This window comes from Betta splendens, chromosome 13 (assembly GCF_900634795.4).
Source record: "Betta splendens chromosome 13, fBetSpl5.4, whole genome shotgun sequence".
NCBI classification, from domain to species: domain Eukaryota; kingdom Metazoa; phylum Chordata; class Actinopteri; order Anabantiformes; family Osphronemidae; genus Betta; species Betta splendens.
Genome location: NC_040893.2, coordinates 8125863 through 8142265, shown reverse-complemented (window position 1 = coordinate 8142265; position 16403 = coordinate 8125863). Strand labels below are relative to the sequence as shown.

Here is a 16403-nt window from a genome sequence, read left to right as displayed (position 1 = left end):
CCAACTTGTATCACGTGACCACAAGGAACCACGTGGCTCAGGCCTCTTTTTACAGGAGAAGAAAGAATTACACATTGAATTTGATAAATGATTAGTTTGTGGGTGTTTTTTGTTGTATGTGCTTGTATGTATTTTCACCCCCTTTTCATTCATCGCTTTGTGCTGCTGCAATATCAACATTTCCTCCTATTGATTAATAAAGTTTAAAGTCCTCTTATTTTGTCTTGTCGCCTGATAAAGCGGCATAAAAGCACAACCATGTTCTCATACCTCAGCGCTGCCGTCATATGCATTGTTGTTATTGCCGGAAGATTGATGCGATCTTTTCACAGGTTGCCCATAAATCATGAATTTGTTCGCATGCACAAATCCATTTCTACTACATAAATACTAGTCTTCTTGCGCCCGTTATTAAAACACATGCGCCGAACACTTAGAAACGTTGCCTATCACTTTCCCAGCTGGTCAATATCTGCAGCTGCAGCGCCGTCATCAATCGAGGTATCAATATGGAAATAGCATTGTGACCCAGACATTAATCAATGGGCTCCTCGGGGAGGAGAGAGATGCAGGGGCCCCCACAACCATCAATGAGAAGGATCGGCCCGCGGTCAGGCTCGGACACTCCGTATTGATAGGAGCATTTCCACCTGTAGCGGCCGCAGCGGAGACTCGGGCCGCATCTGAATTCAATAGCCGCCGCCGCCGCCGCAGCTGCGAGCTCCAAGCCCAGAAAGACACGGTTGAGCGGAGATACTGTACGTGCCTCGACTCATCATAAGACCAGCCTCTCTTCCTCCATATACGTCCCCTTCCTCCTCCTCCCAGACTGTGCCCCATGCATCGCACACGCACCGCATCGCGCCTTCATCAGCGAGCAGCAATGACTTTAAATTAACTTCTTTGTCTTTATTCCGCCGGCCTCCTTTTACCGAGCGCGCGCCTCCTCCCACCACTCGCGCGGTCTCTGGAGTTTAGTCAAACCTGTTTCCTCCTCCTACTTCAAACTGCTGGAGTGGAAGTGCGGCTCAACTTCAGTGAGACGCGTCTTCAGATGCGCTCGTCTCATCGTGAGCTCGGGATTAAAGCGTCGTCTCATCGCTGACATCCAAATCGTGACCGGGCGAGCTGCGCGCGGCGGAGAGCGCGGCGGGCGGGCTGCGGTGGGGCAACGCCGCCCCCTAGTGGCGCACGCGTGTACGCGCAAGGAAGAGCGGCCGGATGCCGGAGGAGGCCGCGCAGAACGCACGAAAAGACAAGTTTAAGACTGTAAAGTTTTAAGTTAAGTCAAGAGAATTCCCCTAAATACTTGTGGGGGATCGTGGCATACTCCTGACAAGTGGTTTGATCCTCACACCGGCCAATGTTGACAATCCCAATATTTGACTTCCAATCAAATCCCACATTATTCTCTCCCTCGTGGCTCTTCCTAAAGGTTAGAGTTCAAGGGTCATGTGTCCTGTGTGCACATGGGTCTGCCCTTTTCATTCCCAATCAGCAGCAGGCTGTTTTTTTTTCTCTTCCTGTGCCAGAGTGGAGCGATGCACCACAAAGGTCATGGACATGGATTTCCTTTGGTTTGACTCAATGAAAAGGTCAGATGAGGGCACCCTGAAATGGCAGCGAGGCCTTCACATCGCCCTCGCAGGGACCGGAGCGCTTGCATCACCCTGAACTGGTGCAGCTTGAGCCCTTCTTGGGCCGCTCTCACAGGAACCACGAGGGTCCCGTGGGCCGCCGCGACCCCATCCCGTCCTCCTGCGGCCGCATGGCACAGGGGTCCGGGCAGAAAGAACAGGGCGACGACACGTGGTCCGATAACCTCTACATGCCAAATAAACGTTTATAGAACAATGTGGAAGAAATGAACCAACACAAGTAAAATCAGCTGTTATGATACTGTGACTGGATTCATATTCTGATGAATGCAAATTTGATTACTTTTTATCTCACCGTGTCAACTATTGGTTCTCTACTTGGGGTTGTCTGTGAACAGCACAAAAATAAATAGGCTTCATTTCACGAATTTATTCAAAGTTATTCAGAAATTAAAAATTTGAAGAAAGAAAATAAAAAGCAGTCATGCAGCCTTGGAGGATGTTGCACACGTCTTAGCAACTGTTACTGGTCAAAGAATTCCTACCGTGACGTCTGCGGACTATCTCTTTCAGCTTAGAGGATCTTAAGTTAGAGTCACTCACATGTAACAAACAGAAGAAAAGCAGGAGATTTACAAGATTTGATTTATTAACTATCATACAGTTGACATAAGGCCTTGCTGTATACACCATTCCCATTAAAACAAATTACCATACTCAACAAATGACAGTTTTTTTGTTTGATGTTATCTTTTCAGTTTACAGTACTTCATTCATTCATTTTTATTTTTTTAACTGTTTTCTTTCCTCCCATAATTTCTTAATATTTTTTTTATCATCTCTTAAATAGTGAGAGTGGTGGAGCCCTCTTCCTTCATGGGGAAGAAATCATGCACTATATTGGGCTGGTCTCTCAATCGTTCACAAAGAAATTGTTAAAAAAAAGGCTTTGTGTTTTTATTAATTTTTAAAATAAAACATAAAAGAATTGTTTTCTATCACCACTGACTAAAGGGCAAAGTGTTAGACCCCTAACATACCAATAAACAACCATTTGAATATAGTTTTGCTTGTTTCTCATTTTAACTTAACAGACATCTGTCACCAAAAAAAAAAAACCCTAAAAGAAATAAAACAGAGAAAAGCAACACAGCCACATTTTTATCACTGAACCAAAGTCACATTTTATTTGAATTATTCTAAACTGTCACTTTGTTTCAAAACTCCCCCTCAGACTCTTTGTTCCATAGTCTTTGGCTGCCTCACAGTCAGTTCAGTATTAACACATTGATATACAGAGGCAACACCACTGGCCACAGCATTCACGCACCAGTACCAGTGGTCACCCCCCCCATTCTCCCAAATAATGATCACATTCACCCGGTTGCTGTCCGCCTTCCCTCCCTCTCGCCCCATCTCTAGGATCAGTGCGTCTGTGTAATCTGGACGAGCTAACAGGGTTACACAGCGGGTAATGACCGCAAGGAGATCTGCATTCCTCTCCTTCACGTTTGCTGGGATCACGCTGGTGTCTGGCCATCTGCCAAGCACAGCACGCTAGCATGTTAGCTCGGATGAAGCCCGACACGCAGTCGTCATTCTTCCATCCCTCTCTCTCACGCACACACACACTAGGTAAATAGGTAGCGTAGGCTGATAAAAGCTCCTTTAAGAGCTCAGTGACTTGTTAAAAGGGATTTTCTTTCCTGTTGGGCAGAGAAGGCCGTGTGGGGAGACGTGCAGAGATGCAATTCAGTGTCAAACAGAAGGAGTGACCTTGGTGTGCATCTGCTTAACATGAACACACACACACACACACACAATAATATAATATATATAATGTGTGTGTGTGTGTGTGTGTGTGTGTGTAGTGTGCACGTACAAGCTCGCTCAATCGGGGCTCAGCAATTCAACTCGAGCCCCATCCTGCTGGTTTCTACGGTAACAGCAGACTGTGCGAGGAATCCTGTGATGCTCCATTCCAGTCATGCAGTCGGATGAATGGACTGTCTGTTCTGTCTGCTGTCTCACCCAGACCCAACTGTCTCTCTTGGCCAGGGCAGGACTATGGGATGTGGTGGCAAAACAGTGACGGTGGTGGGAATTTGGTGCAGTGGTTTTGCAAATTATATTTCGAGTCCACAGAGTTTGCGTTCAAGCCGACTTCCCATTTGAAGCGCAGCATGCTTCTGTCTGGAGCAGAGGTTACCAATTACTCTCACCAACAAAGGCCTCCTACCTGTCAAGACTTTGCTTCTACCCTGTATTGCTACATTGTGCACCCGCCTTTCAAGGAATGATTGCCTTCATTCAAATGTGGCATTGTGGAAAGTGGTGTGCACTCGTTTTGCTGAGGGCTGAGGGCTTTAGCATCCACAGGGGAGTGGAAAATAACAAAACGCTATTTCATTCACTGCCTCATCTGCAGTCACATGGCGTCTGGATCCATATCATCTAAAGTGATTTGTACCCAATTTAAAACAGCTGCTGCTCATTTATTTACACTCTTACACAGCTCATGAGTTTATTTCTTGACATACAATGAAGATGAATCTTGACATCTGCACATAAAAGAATCGGATGCTACAAAAACCACAGCAGGAAAACGGTGCTACGCCCATGCAGTAGTGGAAGTAATATCTATTTTGTCCTCTAGATGTCAGTGGTGCGCTCCCAGAGACAGAAAGGGACAGAGTGTGTGTGTGTGTGTGTGTGTGTGTGTGTACTGACAAACGGCAGCTGTCAGGGTAGCGTCAATTTAAAATGTGCCTTCAAAGTGCTCAGAAAAGTGCTTTTTGAACAAGGTCCTTACAATGACAACCACAGCCCCGACTCACTTGTAAAATCACCACAGTGTTAAAGAAGCAACATGACAGGTGGAGGTCCAACACTGAAATTATTCCCACTATCTGCTCGAGAGAGAAAAATTTAAGTACAGCAAAACACAACGTGGACACAGGTGCATACAGCCACTCAGTCAGACAGACACAAGACCACTTATTGACAGTTAGGCTCAGTTTCCTCAGGAGGAGAATGGAATAAAAACAGATTGGGGGGGCAGAGGGAATGTGGATGCAGAATCAAGATTTAGGCCATTAAAATCCACTTTGTAAACATGACAGGGTTAAAGATCTAACTGAGAGAGAGAGAGAGAGAGAGAGAGCGAGCGAGCAAACAGAGGAGCAGGAGACGCTTTCCCAGAATGCCGAGGGTGTGAGAGCACTAATAATCCTTTGCTGCATGGCAGATCCGGTCGGTTGAGATTCCCCCCCCGTGTGGCATACTGCCTTGACTGAAACTGATTTTGTCTGTTTGTGTGGGGCTGTGTGAGGGGTTGACAGACTGGAATGTGCAAGTCGCAGAGGACAGAACATCCTGTCGGGTGAGGAGCAACATGTGTTTCTCACCGACGTCCTCTCTGTACAGTGGTGAAGCGAGCGAACAAACAAACGTATGCTCGGGACTCCTCGCCCCGATTGGCCGCAGCCACGGCCACCGGGCAGGTACAGCAGGCGGGCCGCTTTGGAAAAGAAATAAACAAACAAAAAACAAAACGCGTGGGCCACCAAACTTTCCAGCACAGTTGAGGGATTGAGGAGGATGGTTGTCGGAGGCACACTGGCCACTGGGTGTCTGTGTCGAGTGTGTGTTTGGTGACGCAACACCAACAGAACACAGTGCACATTCCTTGTTTATTCTGTGTCCCTCCCTGAGTCCCTTTAACAATTACTGGCAATGTCTCTCTCTTCATTAGTGTGGTTGTGTAGATTCTCTATAAGGCAAGGAGGGCAAGTCTAGGTGAAGTGAGACTGAGAGACAGACGAGCGATGTGGCATAGAGGGGGAAAGATCACATGGCCAGTTCAGAGCTCCCCTTTCAGTCCAGTTGTCTAACAGCTACGGAGGCTCACGTGCCCTTCTTCTCCCAAACCTGTAGGTTTCTCTCTGTACATACTGCATCTTACTCAATCTCTTCCCATTTCTATGTCTACTTTCTGTTCTCATTTCAACTGATCTTGTTCAGTTTCTTCCCAAACTTCAAATCTCTTCTCCAAAACCCTTAAATCTCTTCAAATCCCACCATCATATTTTAGTTTTCTTCTTTTTCCCTTGATCCCTGGTTCACAGCGTATGTTGTTCCGCAGGAGGGTGATGGGGGTGCATGGAAGGCGGCAGCAAGATCGGGGACTGGGGTGTAGCAGGCGGGGAGTGGGGTGGGGACTGATGATGATGGTGGTGGTGGTGGTGGTGGTGTTGGTGATGGTGGATGGGCGGGCCGTAGTGTGGAATGACAGGAGGTGTGGCAGGGAGGATGTAGGGAGCCGGGGACGGAGCCGGTGAGGATGAGTAGCCTCCAGCCATGCAGGAGTAGGCTGAGGACCCTCCCCCGAAAGACAGCGTGGAGGTGGGGGACCCAGGGAGGCCGTCGGCCAGGGGCTGGTTGTAGAAGAAGTATGCGCACTGGTGGATGAAGCTCTCGATGATTGTCTGGTAGGTGCGGGTGGCAGTCAGGGCGTCCATGGTGGTGAAGTCTGGTCTCATGAGAGTGGGCCAGAAGCAGATGGACAGATTCTCGCTCGTCATCAAGTTCAGCTTGTTGTTCTGGCTCACTCTGCAAAACAAAAACAGTTACATGAACAGCTGCCAAAGTTCCCCGGTTAAGTCTGAAAAGGGATGCAGCAAATGATCTGCTGCCGACCTGATGATGTCCCCTTCTTTGCTGGATCGAGCTGAGACTATTATGCAAATACATTATCATATCGTTGTGTGGGTGTTAATGCTGAGGTGGACATGGGCCAGCAGAAGACGCAGCTCACTGCGTGTTTTGATCCTGTGTTGATGAAGGCCAGCACGCCCCCATGCTGACCCCCATTATCCTTAACATAAATCCCACCAGGCACTATTTATCTAGTGGCTGATCTGTGTAAGCAGGTATCAATACATAAACTAACTTTTTCTGTTGTTTTCCACATAGTAAAAAAAAAAAAAAAAGATCACGACTCAACCAAAGTAGAACACCTGTCAGTGCGCTGGCTTTGGTTACTGCTCACTTAAATAGGTGTCCAGTGTTATAGAAGAAGTCATTAGAGACTGTGTCTGACCCCGTCACTCACTTGTTTAAGTGGCTGATGACATATTTGAAGACCTCGTAATTTTCCTTGGGGAAGCGGCGCAGAATGTCCTTCATTGTCTGGAAGCGCTGCTCCCTGTCGTTGATCTCTGAGCGGTGCCAAACAGACGAGAGTTTAGAAGAGGGAAGAAAAGGGTAGGGGTGTGTGAGGAAAACATCCCAGGGGAGAAACGGTTGTGAGTAAAGAAAGATGAAGAGGACCGAGGATGAGAAAAATCAGGCTTTGAAGAGCACAGCGATGTCAGCTGGGTTCAGCCTTGAACCAAACGCTGCAGGATACAGTGACTCCATCCTACAACTGTACGTGGTCCACAAATCCCACTGACATAAAGACACGAGGACCCAGTAATACACAATCTGACAAAGACCACACACACACACACACACACACACACACACACACACACACACACACACACACACACACACACACACACACACACACACACACACACACACACACACACACACACACACACACAGGGCGTGTTCAGCCTAATGGCAGAGAGGAGTGAGTCAGTGGAGCTGACGTCACCCACTAACACAGTCCATCCTGTGTGTATGTGAACGAGGCAGAGAGCAGCAGTGAGAACAGCAGATGTTCTCCTTCACATCACAAACATGATTTACAATCACAGAATCGGAGTTTCTATTCCCACAATGAGGTCAGCGTGGATCAAAAACAGATTTGAGGTGGAATGACTTCACACAGCTCCAGTTCCTCCCGCTGCACATCCATCATCAGTAATCAAAAGTTAACTAACACAGAACAGCTTATTTAGTGCAATGTCACCATGACAATATCCACCCACCTATTTTTTTTTAATCTCCTTTTCTCCAGCTCTCAGTTTCGTAAAAAGAAAAAAAGTCAAGGCCCATTTGCTACTTTTTCCTCAAAAGCTTTTGTGTCTCAGACTCCACCTCGATTTTCTTTCTCAGTCTCTCTACTATCCGTCACAAACTGCAGGAGCTTTATCAGGCCTCCATCACGGCTGAAGGGGCTGTTAAAGACATACAGGTGCATGCATGTGTACACACACACACACACACACACACACACACACACACACACACACACACACACACACACACACACACACACACACACACACACACACACACACACACACACCTTCGTGAGTGACAGCAGTCGTGCAGCCCAGGGGTAAATCTCTCTGAGATATGCCTTAAATCTCCATTCCGACAAATTACAGGACACAACACAGAAAAGGCGAGGCAGTGGAGAGGGCAGAAGTGCCTCCGTTTATCTAATATATGACGTCATCCAGGGCCCTGTTATCCACAGTGCTCCTGCATCCCTCCATCATGTGCAATCATCTACACATCCTCCTCCCCCGAAGCCTTGAAATATTCTTTCGTCCACTCCTTTCTCCTCCCTTCCCCGGCTCCACACTGAGAGGCAAATCCAATTCTCCCCATGGATGGATTTGGATTGGAAGAGTTTTACTTGTTAGGTTCAAAAAAAGTTACAATGAAGGGAAAAGGATTTTAGGCAAAATCCATTACACCCTGGGGCTTAGTCAAGAACTCCCCCGACATCCCTGTGCTCCAATTTCCCCTGAGATCACAGCGCCAGAACTTACTGAAGGCGTCCACCAGGTCTCCCTGCATGCCGTAGGGAACCAGAGGCTCGGGTAGTTCAGAGAAGAAGGCCTTCATGGCTCCTGCCACTGTGTTCATGGTGAAGTCCTTCTCTACTAGATCCAGGCCGTGATCTGTACAAAAAAATAAATAAAAAGATATTTGGGGTTTATTGTAGTATCACACTCTACATGTTTGACTATATGGACAACATAAACAGATTTGTAATGTTAGTTTGACCACTGGCTGAGAAAATTATAATTACCAAATTCACTTAATTCACTTGGCTTAACAGATCAGTGAATAGAAGGGAAGAGGTTTCATGGAAACAATGACTTCCAAAACGATTTGGTACATTGTGATTTAAGTACTTCAATTTTTGGGCTTTAAATTCTATAATTTAACGTTGTCTTCATATTACAAGTCATTGTGTTTGACTGTAAAATCAAATATAACTACACAATCCAAACAAATAAATTATTCATGATGATGTGCTGATGCTCCACTGAATTACTGTGGTTTAAATGCTTTATATACTTTAAGGTAGATGTGAGCAGACACAGTTAAGCCGCAAAAAAAAATAACACACTCCAGACGTGTGTCTGCGTGTGTGTGTGTGTGTGCCTGAGAGAGAAGGAGCAAGAGGCTTAATTAAAAAAAAAAAAAAAAAAAAATTCTGATAACTTTTTACCTTACAAAAAGGTGCATGTGTTAAAAAATAATAAAAGAACTGGAGACGTCTTGAACAGAGTGAGTTCAGGTCCCATCCAGAGAGTTTCCAAAGTGCTGTGTTTGAAGTAATAAAGTGCCATCTCCAGTGTGTCTATGAGACACCTGCGCCGTACCTTCACCTGTAATTGTCTCGCCACGTTGGCCTGAGGCTCAGAATGATTCAACACGAGACTTCAACTCTGATTACTCCAGTTGAATATAACCTGCACCAGGCGTGGACGCACAAGTACAGGCCCAAGCATACGCAGGTCGTCCTGCTCTGCCATCCATCTCGACAGCAACATGCTTCATTACCCAAACCAATCTGGAGATAATTACCTGCCCACGCCAGACAGACACGCGTACGGACACCCACACTGAAAGCACACGCGTGATCATTCACACAGGAGCAGGAAGGCGATCCAGGAGACAACTCTACAGCCTAAGAGGAAGTGAAGGCCAATTCCCTCTATAAAATAATGACCCCTGGTTAAATGAAAGCGATCAAGGCTTGTTATAGACAAAAGCACACAGACGTAGATGTATCGTGGCCTTTTTCTAAACCCATGTAGGACCAAGTCCTGTACCAGGACACTGACAAACCTTGTTCAAACTGTCGTTGCATGCTCTCCATCTCCGCCTTGTTCCCACTGACCCTGTAGATGCCTTCTGTGCTCAAGCCTTGTAGAGAGAGAGAGAGGGAAGAAAAAGAACGTTATCAGGTCGGTGTTTTACTCATGTCGGTAATGTGCAACAGCTATTTATAGTTGTTGGCCAATCACCTTCAAGAACCCTGTGAAATTTCATTATGTGGTGTATAGAATATAAAAAGCAAAGCTAGTGCAGGTTGCCCTCATGGCCTATGTCCCCTTCGCTGTAAACAAACAATTAGCACGACTTATTAAAGCCATAAAACACTGGTGCAGGCCAGCTAGGAGCACTATGCTGTACTGTGACAAGCAGAGGCTACCACAGTGCCACATGCTTTAACAGAACTGAGGAGGCCATGAGATGGTGCTCCTCTAAAGTCATTCATGCAAATTTATTTACAAAGCATTTATGGCCTTCAGTGACAGAGTAAATGCAGCAGTGCTCAAGTTTACATTCTTGCCCAGTGACGCCGGCATGTAACATCTGGTAAAAGCAGGTGTAAAACCGGTGCCAAGGTTTGATCCAACGCAAAGGGGAACCACAGTTCACCACTAAGCAAAGGTCGGTCTGACAGTTCAAAAGCTCCAAAGAGCAAAACACAACGACGGCACGTTTGAATGTGAGAGGTTACCCGACTAAAGCACTGCATTCATCACAATGCAAAACAAAAGTGAAAATAAACAGGGATTATCCATACAGTTTTACAGTTTCCTCTTCCTCTGGCTTGACTATGGCTGTAAGTACAGCGGATGCCTTTTAGTGTGTTTAGTTTGTTTAACACAGCCAAATTAATTATCCTTGTTGGATTGTATTATTCGTTGATGACTATTATATATTGTATTTTAACAACTACCGAAAATGATCCACATTGAAACTTTGAATTGAAAGAAGGTTTATTTTTTCATCACAATAGTCCAGACATGACCCAAACTCTTTACTCAGGTGCCCAAAAATCTAACCAGCGTCATCAAATGATGATATAAATACAAGAACACATTTTCAGTTTACCTCAGCCCAACCATCCATTTTAACACCTTTTTGCTTATACTTGCATGCTTACCATTCAAAATATTTGAATGAATTGTATTCCCACCCTCCCCTTTTTGAAAAGAATTTTCATTTTAATCTAACTGAGCTTATATTTCCTGCCTTGTGGTGTAATTATTCTTATGGAGGGGATGAAGGAAAAAAAAAAACCTGTATTTTTCTACTACACATCCTTAAAAATTAAGCAGCAGAAAATACCTTTGTTCACAGTTCAAGGCGAGACATGCTTTCATCAGCCTGACATCAGTTCTTATTTAGCATAGCAAATCAGTAGTATGTGACTATTCTCTGCCCTTGAAGGTAATTTGCTGTAAATGTACCACTTTGGTCTTGTAATACAGAAACGCATTCATTTACTCAACCAAGACAAAGCAGAATGAATAGCTGTGGTGTATAAAGCCTGCTTGCTAGTTTATTTCATTAATATATTTATATTTTGTTTGGAAGATAAACATTCACTTTCCACACTTGAAATTCTCTCTTGGTTCACACTTTGTTGCCAATTCAGGGAGACAAAGAGCAATCCAGAGGGAGTGAGGGAGATAGGGAGTGGCAGAAAAAGAGGGCAAGATAGAGAGAGGCAGGGAGGAAATGAGAGAGCTTTCAGTCAAGGCATACAGCATCGATCTCCTCCTCCTACCAATCAATTATCCACAAAAGCTTTTCTAGCCAGACACTAGCAAAACAGGGATGGGAGGAGAGATAGGGAGAGGAGTGTAGTGTAGCGGTGGTGTGGGGAGAAAGTAGGAGATAGGGACAGAATAAGACAAGCACCGAAGGATGAGGAAAGATAGTGTGAGGCTGCGCGGGAGGACCACGGGTCAAACTGATGAGCGAGAGAAGAAAACGAGATTAAGATAAGGAGAGGTATGAAGAAGGGTGGGAAATAGGCTTAGGAGAATAAAACATAAACAACAAGGTTACAGGTGAATGTGAAAGAGTGAAGAGGAGCAAATAAGGTGGGTGGATGAAGAAAAGTGCCAAGAACAGACTAAAGCATCCTCTTCCACTGGGGACACGCGAATGCCCAGCACTTCCTGGGTCAATGTAAATACTAGCACTTCCTCTGGCAAGCAAATGTTGGATCTGTAGCACTGAAGCCCTTAACCTTTACTTACCTCCTTTGCTTTAATTCATACAGTACTACATGCATATTACAATGAATCATTCACTGCGCTGAAAATACACAAATAAAAACAGTGAGCAAAAAAAAAAAAATCTGACTTTACAACTTCCAACAGTATTAAAGTGACCAAAAACACACTTGTGAACTTGCAATCGCACGCACAGGAAACGCTCCTGCAGCATGTTACTATCTGACTACTGCACTTTAGCTGATCCTGCACCAGCCCAGACTCCAGCATCTCTGTGGGTTCAGCAGCCCAGAGGCTGATTTCATAGTTCACCATGGAGACAGGCAGTTGCTGGGTCCTGCCCTTTGCGTCGCTATGGAGGCTCCTAAGGCCAGCAGATATGCCTGCACATGCTAACGCGCATTCATCACCTCGGCACCCACGAGCAGAGCACACTGCAGCTACCGGCGCTGAGAGACAGCCAGAGCGTTGGGGAGATAACGGCGCTCACGGTGGATTGATCTTATAGCACTGCTTTGCTACAAACCAGGAGTGTATGAAAGAAAAGAAACACATACAAAACACCACATGGGCTCTTATTATTCGCAAGGACAAAGAGGGGGACCAAATGGAAGAAGCAACAATAAATGAAGTCGTTGGAGTAGAAAAATATAAAAAAAGAATGACAGACATTCTATTCTTTACCAAAATATTCCAAAGAAAAGAACATTGAGAAAACCTGACTGATATTTCACTGGCTTGCCTTGGTCTGAAAGCCAAAGGGGGTTTCGTATCGCCACAGTGACCACTGTCAGAAGCTTTTTCAGATATATGACCACAGATTATAACAGGGTTTACACTGACATTTGGAGAGATAAGAACAAAGGCAGGAATGCTGGTAGCTGTGAGCAACTTCATTTGAGGCAGAAGGGAAAAGGGAAGGATGTAGGTCAAAGCTGCAGGTCACTCATTATCAGCTCAGGCTGTAGTGACAAACGTTGTCAGCACTGTATGGTCATATCCTGTGTCATTACTGCCCCAGATTGTAGACACAGATAGAGGGTAAATCCAGTCTGACGCACTGATACTAAATCGCAGTGTAAGTTTCCTTTCATAGTAACTACTCTTCTTGTCATTGTGCAGCAATGTTATGTTTACATACTTTTCGTGCACAAATACTCTAATTGGATGTGACCGTGAGAATAGCATGGGGCTAAGGGTCCAAACATTAACTGGCAACCCTCTGGCCAAAACCCACCCAGACAGACACAAACAGTACATTGGTAAGTGAAAAGCAAAAAGCAGAGGAGAGGAAGACAACAGAGTGATAAAGGTAATGACAGAACATAGGCAGGAATTGAAATATAGGTTAGGAAGAAGAGGAAACGAATCAAATCTGACAGGTGAAGATAGTCAGAGAGACAGAGCAGGAAAGATGAGTGGAACAGCAGAAACAAGGACACGGAAAGAGGAGAGAGGAAACTGGGGATTAGGAGGAATAGTGCAGTAAAAAGGTAGTGAGTGAGGATAAGGCGTAGAAAACACCTCTGCACACGCCCTCATGTGTTTGTATGTAAATACGCGCACAACCGGTTTTTCCCTTTCCTTTATTCCAAAAGTAACTCTCAAACAGGATAAAGTGAAATCGACTGCGATGCCTTGTTATCTAGAGCTTTGCCCCCGCGCTCCTGCTCTGGGGAAGGTGGTGGATGTTTTGTAAGGCCACAGTAATCCACCGGTACAGCGTCTTTAATCGGGACAGAGATTACAGTGGAACGCATTGACGCTTCTGTAAGCACACGGCGATGTTTTAACAAACCCGGTGACTCAAATCGAACTCAAGTTATCAAGGTAATGAAAGAGAAAAGTCCCATTGAACTGCTGTATAAACAGTATCTTACAACTACATGCCTGTATAAGAGCCATGAATTACACAAAACAGTTACATGATCCGTGGCCATTTTGGTTATAAATAAGTGAACGCCCTTCACCCTGAAAGTACCTATAGAGAAGAGAGTTTAACAGAGAGGAGTCACTGAAAAGCACAAACACAGATTGGCCGTCTGCCATTTAAAGAGGACAATAGAAATCTACTTTTAGGAGAGGTCGACAGTAGGCGATAGGAGGACGACAGACAACCAGCACACGCACAAACACAGAGAAGGAATGAGAGACGCCCGTGTCTGTGACATCAGCAGCCTGATGTAAAGTCACCCAGCATCTGCACTCATTATGGCGTACATGCTTACCTGTCGTCTCGATGAACCGGATGCACTTCTCAATGAAGACCGGGATTGGCCTGTCAGGACTGACCACGTTGACCAGTGGCAGGCCAAAGTAGTTGCTCTCAATTGGTTTTGAAATGGAATGTCTTGGTTTGGCTCGTTGTTTCTAGGGGAAAAAAAAAGACAACGGAAAGTTTGATTGGACTTGGTCACACCCAAAGAACTATATATTTACAATTATTTAGAGCTGACCTATCAGCGCTGCACATGACAGATCAGAGGCGAGGTTATGGAGACGAATGGATTCAGATGGACAAGCTCCTTATTTAAAAGCTAGTGTTTCCAGCGTCATTGTCTATTATCACATACACAGGTGTACAGGGGCCCACACCCACATTTTTGCAGATTTTAAACACACATTCCTGTCGGCCTGTTCTGTGCATGAGGGAGACATACATCAGCTTCCACATAGCTCGTCCCTCCTTTTCTCTCTTTCGACTCCAGTGCGGCTCTCCGATAATCAAACTCTCTTATCCGTGGTTTAATTACGTTCTAACTCTTGTTTTTCTGCCATTAAGAGACCTTCGATACACTGCTGCGGCATTCTCCGCCTGCCTGTGTGTGGCAGGGGGGCATCAGCAGTAATTGTGCTGCACTTTAATGGTGTTCAGTTGGAATGTTTCGAAGGCCCATGAGGCCTGGATATCTAGTAAGTCTGTCAGCCCCCTGAGGCTCTGCCCTGCCAGGCTGGGGGGTGGGAGGGGAGGGGAGGGGAGAGGAGGGGAGGCTGGCTGGACGCACACACTGTGGGCACAACACAGCCCTGACAGACACACACAGGAAGGAAGCATTGGAGTACTCATTAGAAAGAAAGAGTCCGGTGTGCCCTCTGCTCCCGCTATCGATTCCATATATACACACACACACGCTCATAGCTACGCTGAAAGGAAGAATGAGGGAAGCACTAATTAATACTGAGCAGATCAACAAGAGCTCACCTGGAAATCTAAGAGGTTTTTCAACTTCCAACTTTACAGTGCCAAGCCACTGTGTTCTGAGTGCTTAAGTTTCTATCTAAGAACCTGACCTGCGGTTATCTCACAAATCATTAGCAGAAGTCTCTTTCTACAGAATTAAACTGGAAAACAAAGGTCGTAAATTTTACTTCTATTAAGTCTGACTTCAGTTTTGGCATTAAAAACGCCAGTGGCCTCTAAAAAAACGGCACCGTCACTAATTCTCCTGTCACCTCAGCGCTTGAAGTGATAAGGAAAAAATGTCGAGAGACGCCTCAGCCACACTGCCTGTCTCGCTGGCAGAGTGTGCGCTGCGTTCAATAATGCTGATGAAGGACCTGCGCCGACACACATCCAGGTCTAAAACTGCAGACCCAGCAAGTCACTCACTGTTGCCCACTTGCTCGCTATTATAACCCCACATGAACAGAAACTTCTTCCCGTCGCTCACAGCTACCGGCTCCAGCGCCGCGCCGCTTACGCAGCCGTTCCTGCACCTGTGGCGTTTCAGCCGAAGCTCTGGCCGGAGAAATTCTTCCATGTATTTGCATGTGCAAAACGCCCACAAGACATTCGGCCGATTTAAAGCAGCAGCAAAAATAGATTGTGATGTTACGAGACATTGACGTCCGTGGTTGCACTGAGCCGTGCCGTCATACCTCCGTGTCAGCTTGATTTTTAGCTCCAAGTAGCAGCTCGTAATGCATTTGTCTCATCACGCTGACTGTGTAGTGTATCTGTGGCCTCTCACAGTTTAACAGGCCGTATTAATGCGCCCCCCTCTCATTTTCTGTTTCACCGTTTTCTCCCCCTGCAGTTTCGCCTTCTGGCCACTCCTTTCAGTTGCTGACTGAGACAGGATATGTTACCAGCACCAAGAAGACAAAACAGACCTCTACCACATAAGACAAACAAAACACATCCTTGTACTAACATACAGACACCATGGTGAGTGTTTACATATGCTGCACGCAGTAGGACACTGAAATACAAAGCTGCAATCCAAAAAAAAAAAGGAGGATTCCATCAACAGCTCTCGTTTCTTTGTGGCTCGGTTTTGTTTTCTTTCTGTGTTGTGTTTTCTCCTCTTTTTATTCCCCTCCGTCTTGCATGAGAACACTTGACTGAAACTAGGTGATTGAGGTATTTGAAGCATTCCTCTTGCTGGATGAGGTGGTTTGGACACAAAAAAAAAAGCTGCAGTAGACGGAGGGGGAAATGTGTCTGGATCCTCGCTGAGGGAGGGCAGGCCGGACAGACAGCGGGTGGAAGCCTGAAAGTCAGCACCCTAAGGCGAACTAGTACTTTAACTGCATAAAGCCCAAACATTTACCCTGAAACAGCTGAGAA

The 16403-nt window shown here is 45.7% G+C and overlaps 1 protein-coding gene across 1 annotated transcript in view; it reads right to left on the bottom strand.

Moving 5' to 3' along the window:
• Positions 1-2225: 2225 nt before the first annotated feature.
• Positions 2226-16403, bottom strand: part of arhgap35a (Rho GTPase activating protein 35a) — a 50474-nt gene continuing 36296 nt past the window's right edge. Inside the window, exons 3-7 of the mRNA XM_029170600.3 lie at positions 14062-14203; positions 9645-9722; positions 8333-8464; positions 6712-6817; positions 2226-6209 (exon numbers count right to left, since the gene is read on the bottom strand). Of these exons, the coding sequence (XP_029026433.1) occupies positions 5720-6209; positions 6712-6817; positions 8333-8464; positions 9645-9722; positions 14062-14203 (948 nt within the window). The 3' untranslated portion in view covers positions 2226-5719. The remainder of the gene's footprint in view (positions 6210-6711; positions 6818-8332; positions 8465-9644; positions 9723-14061; positions 14204-16403) is intronic.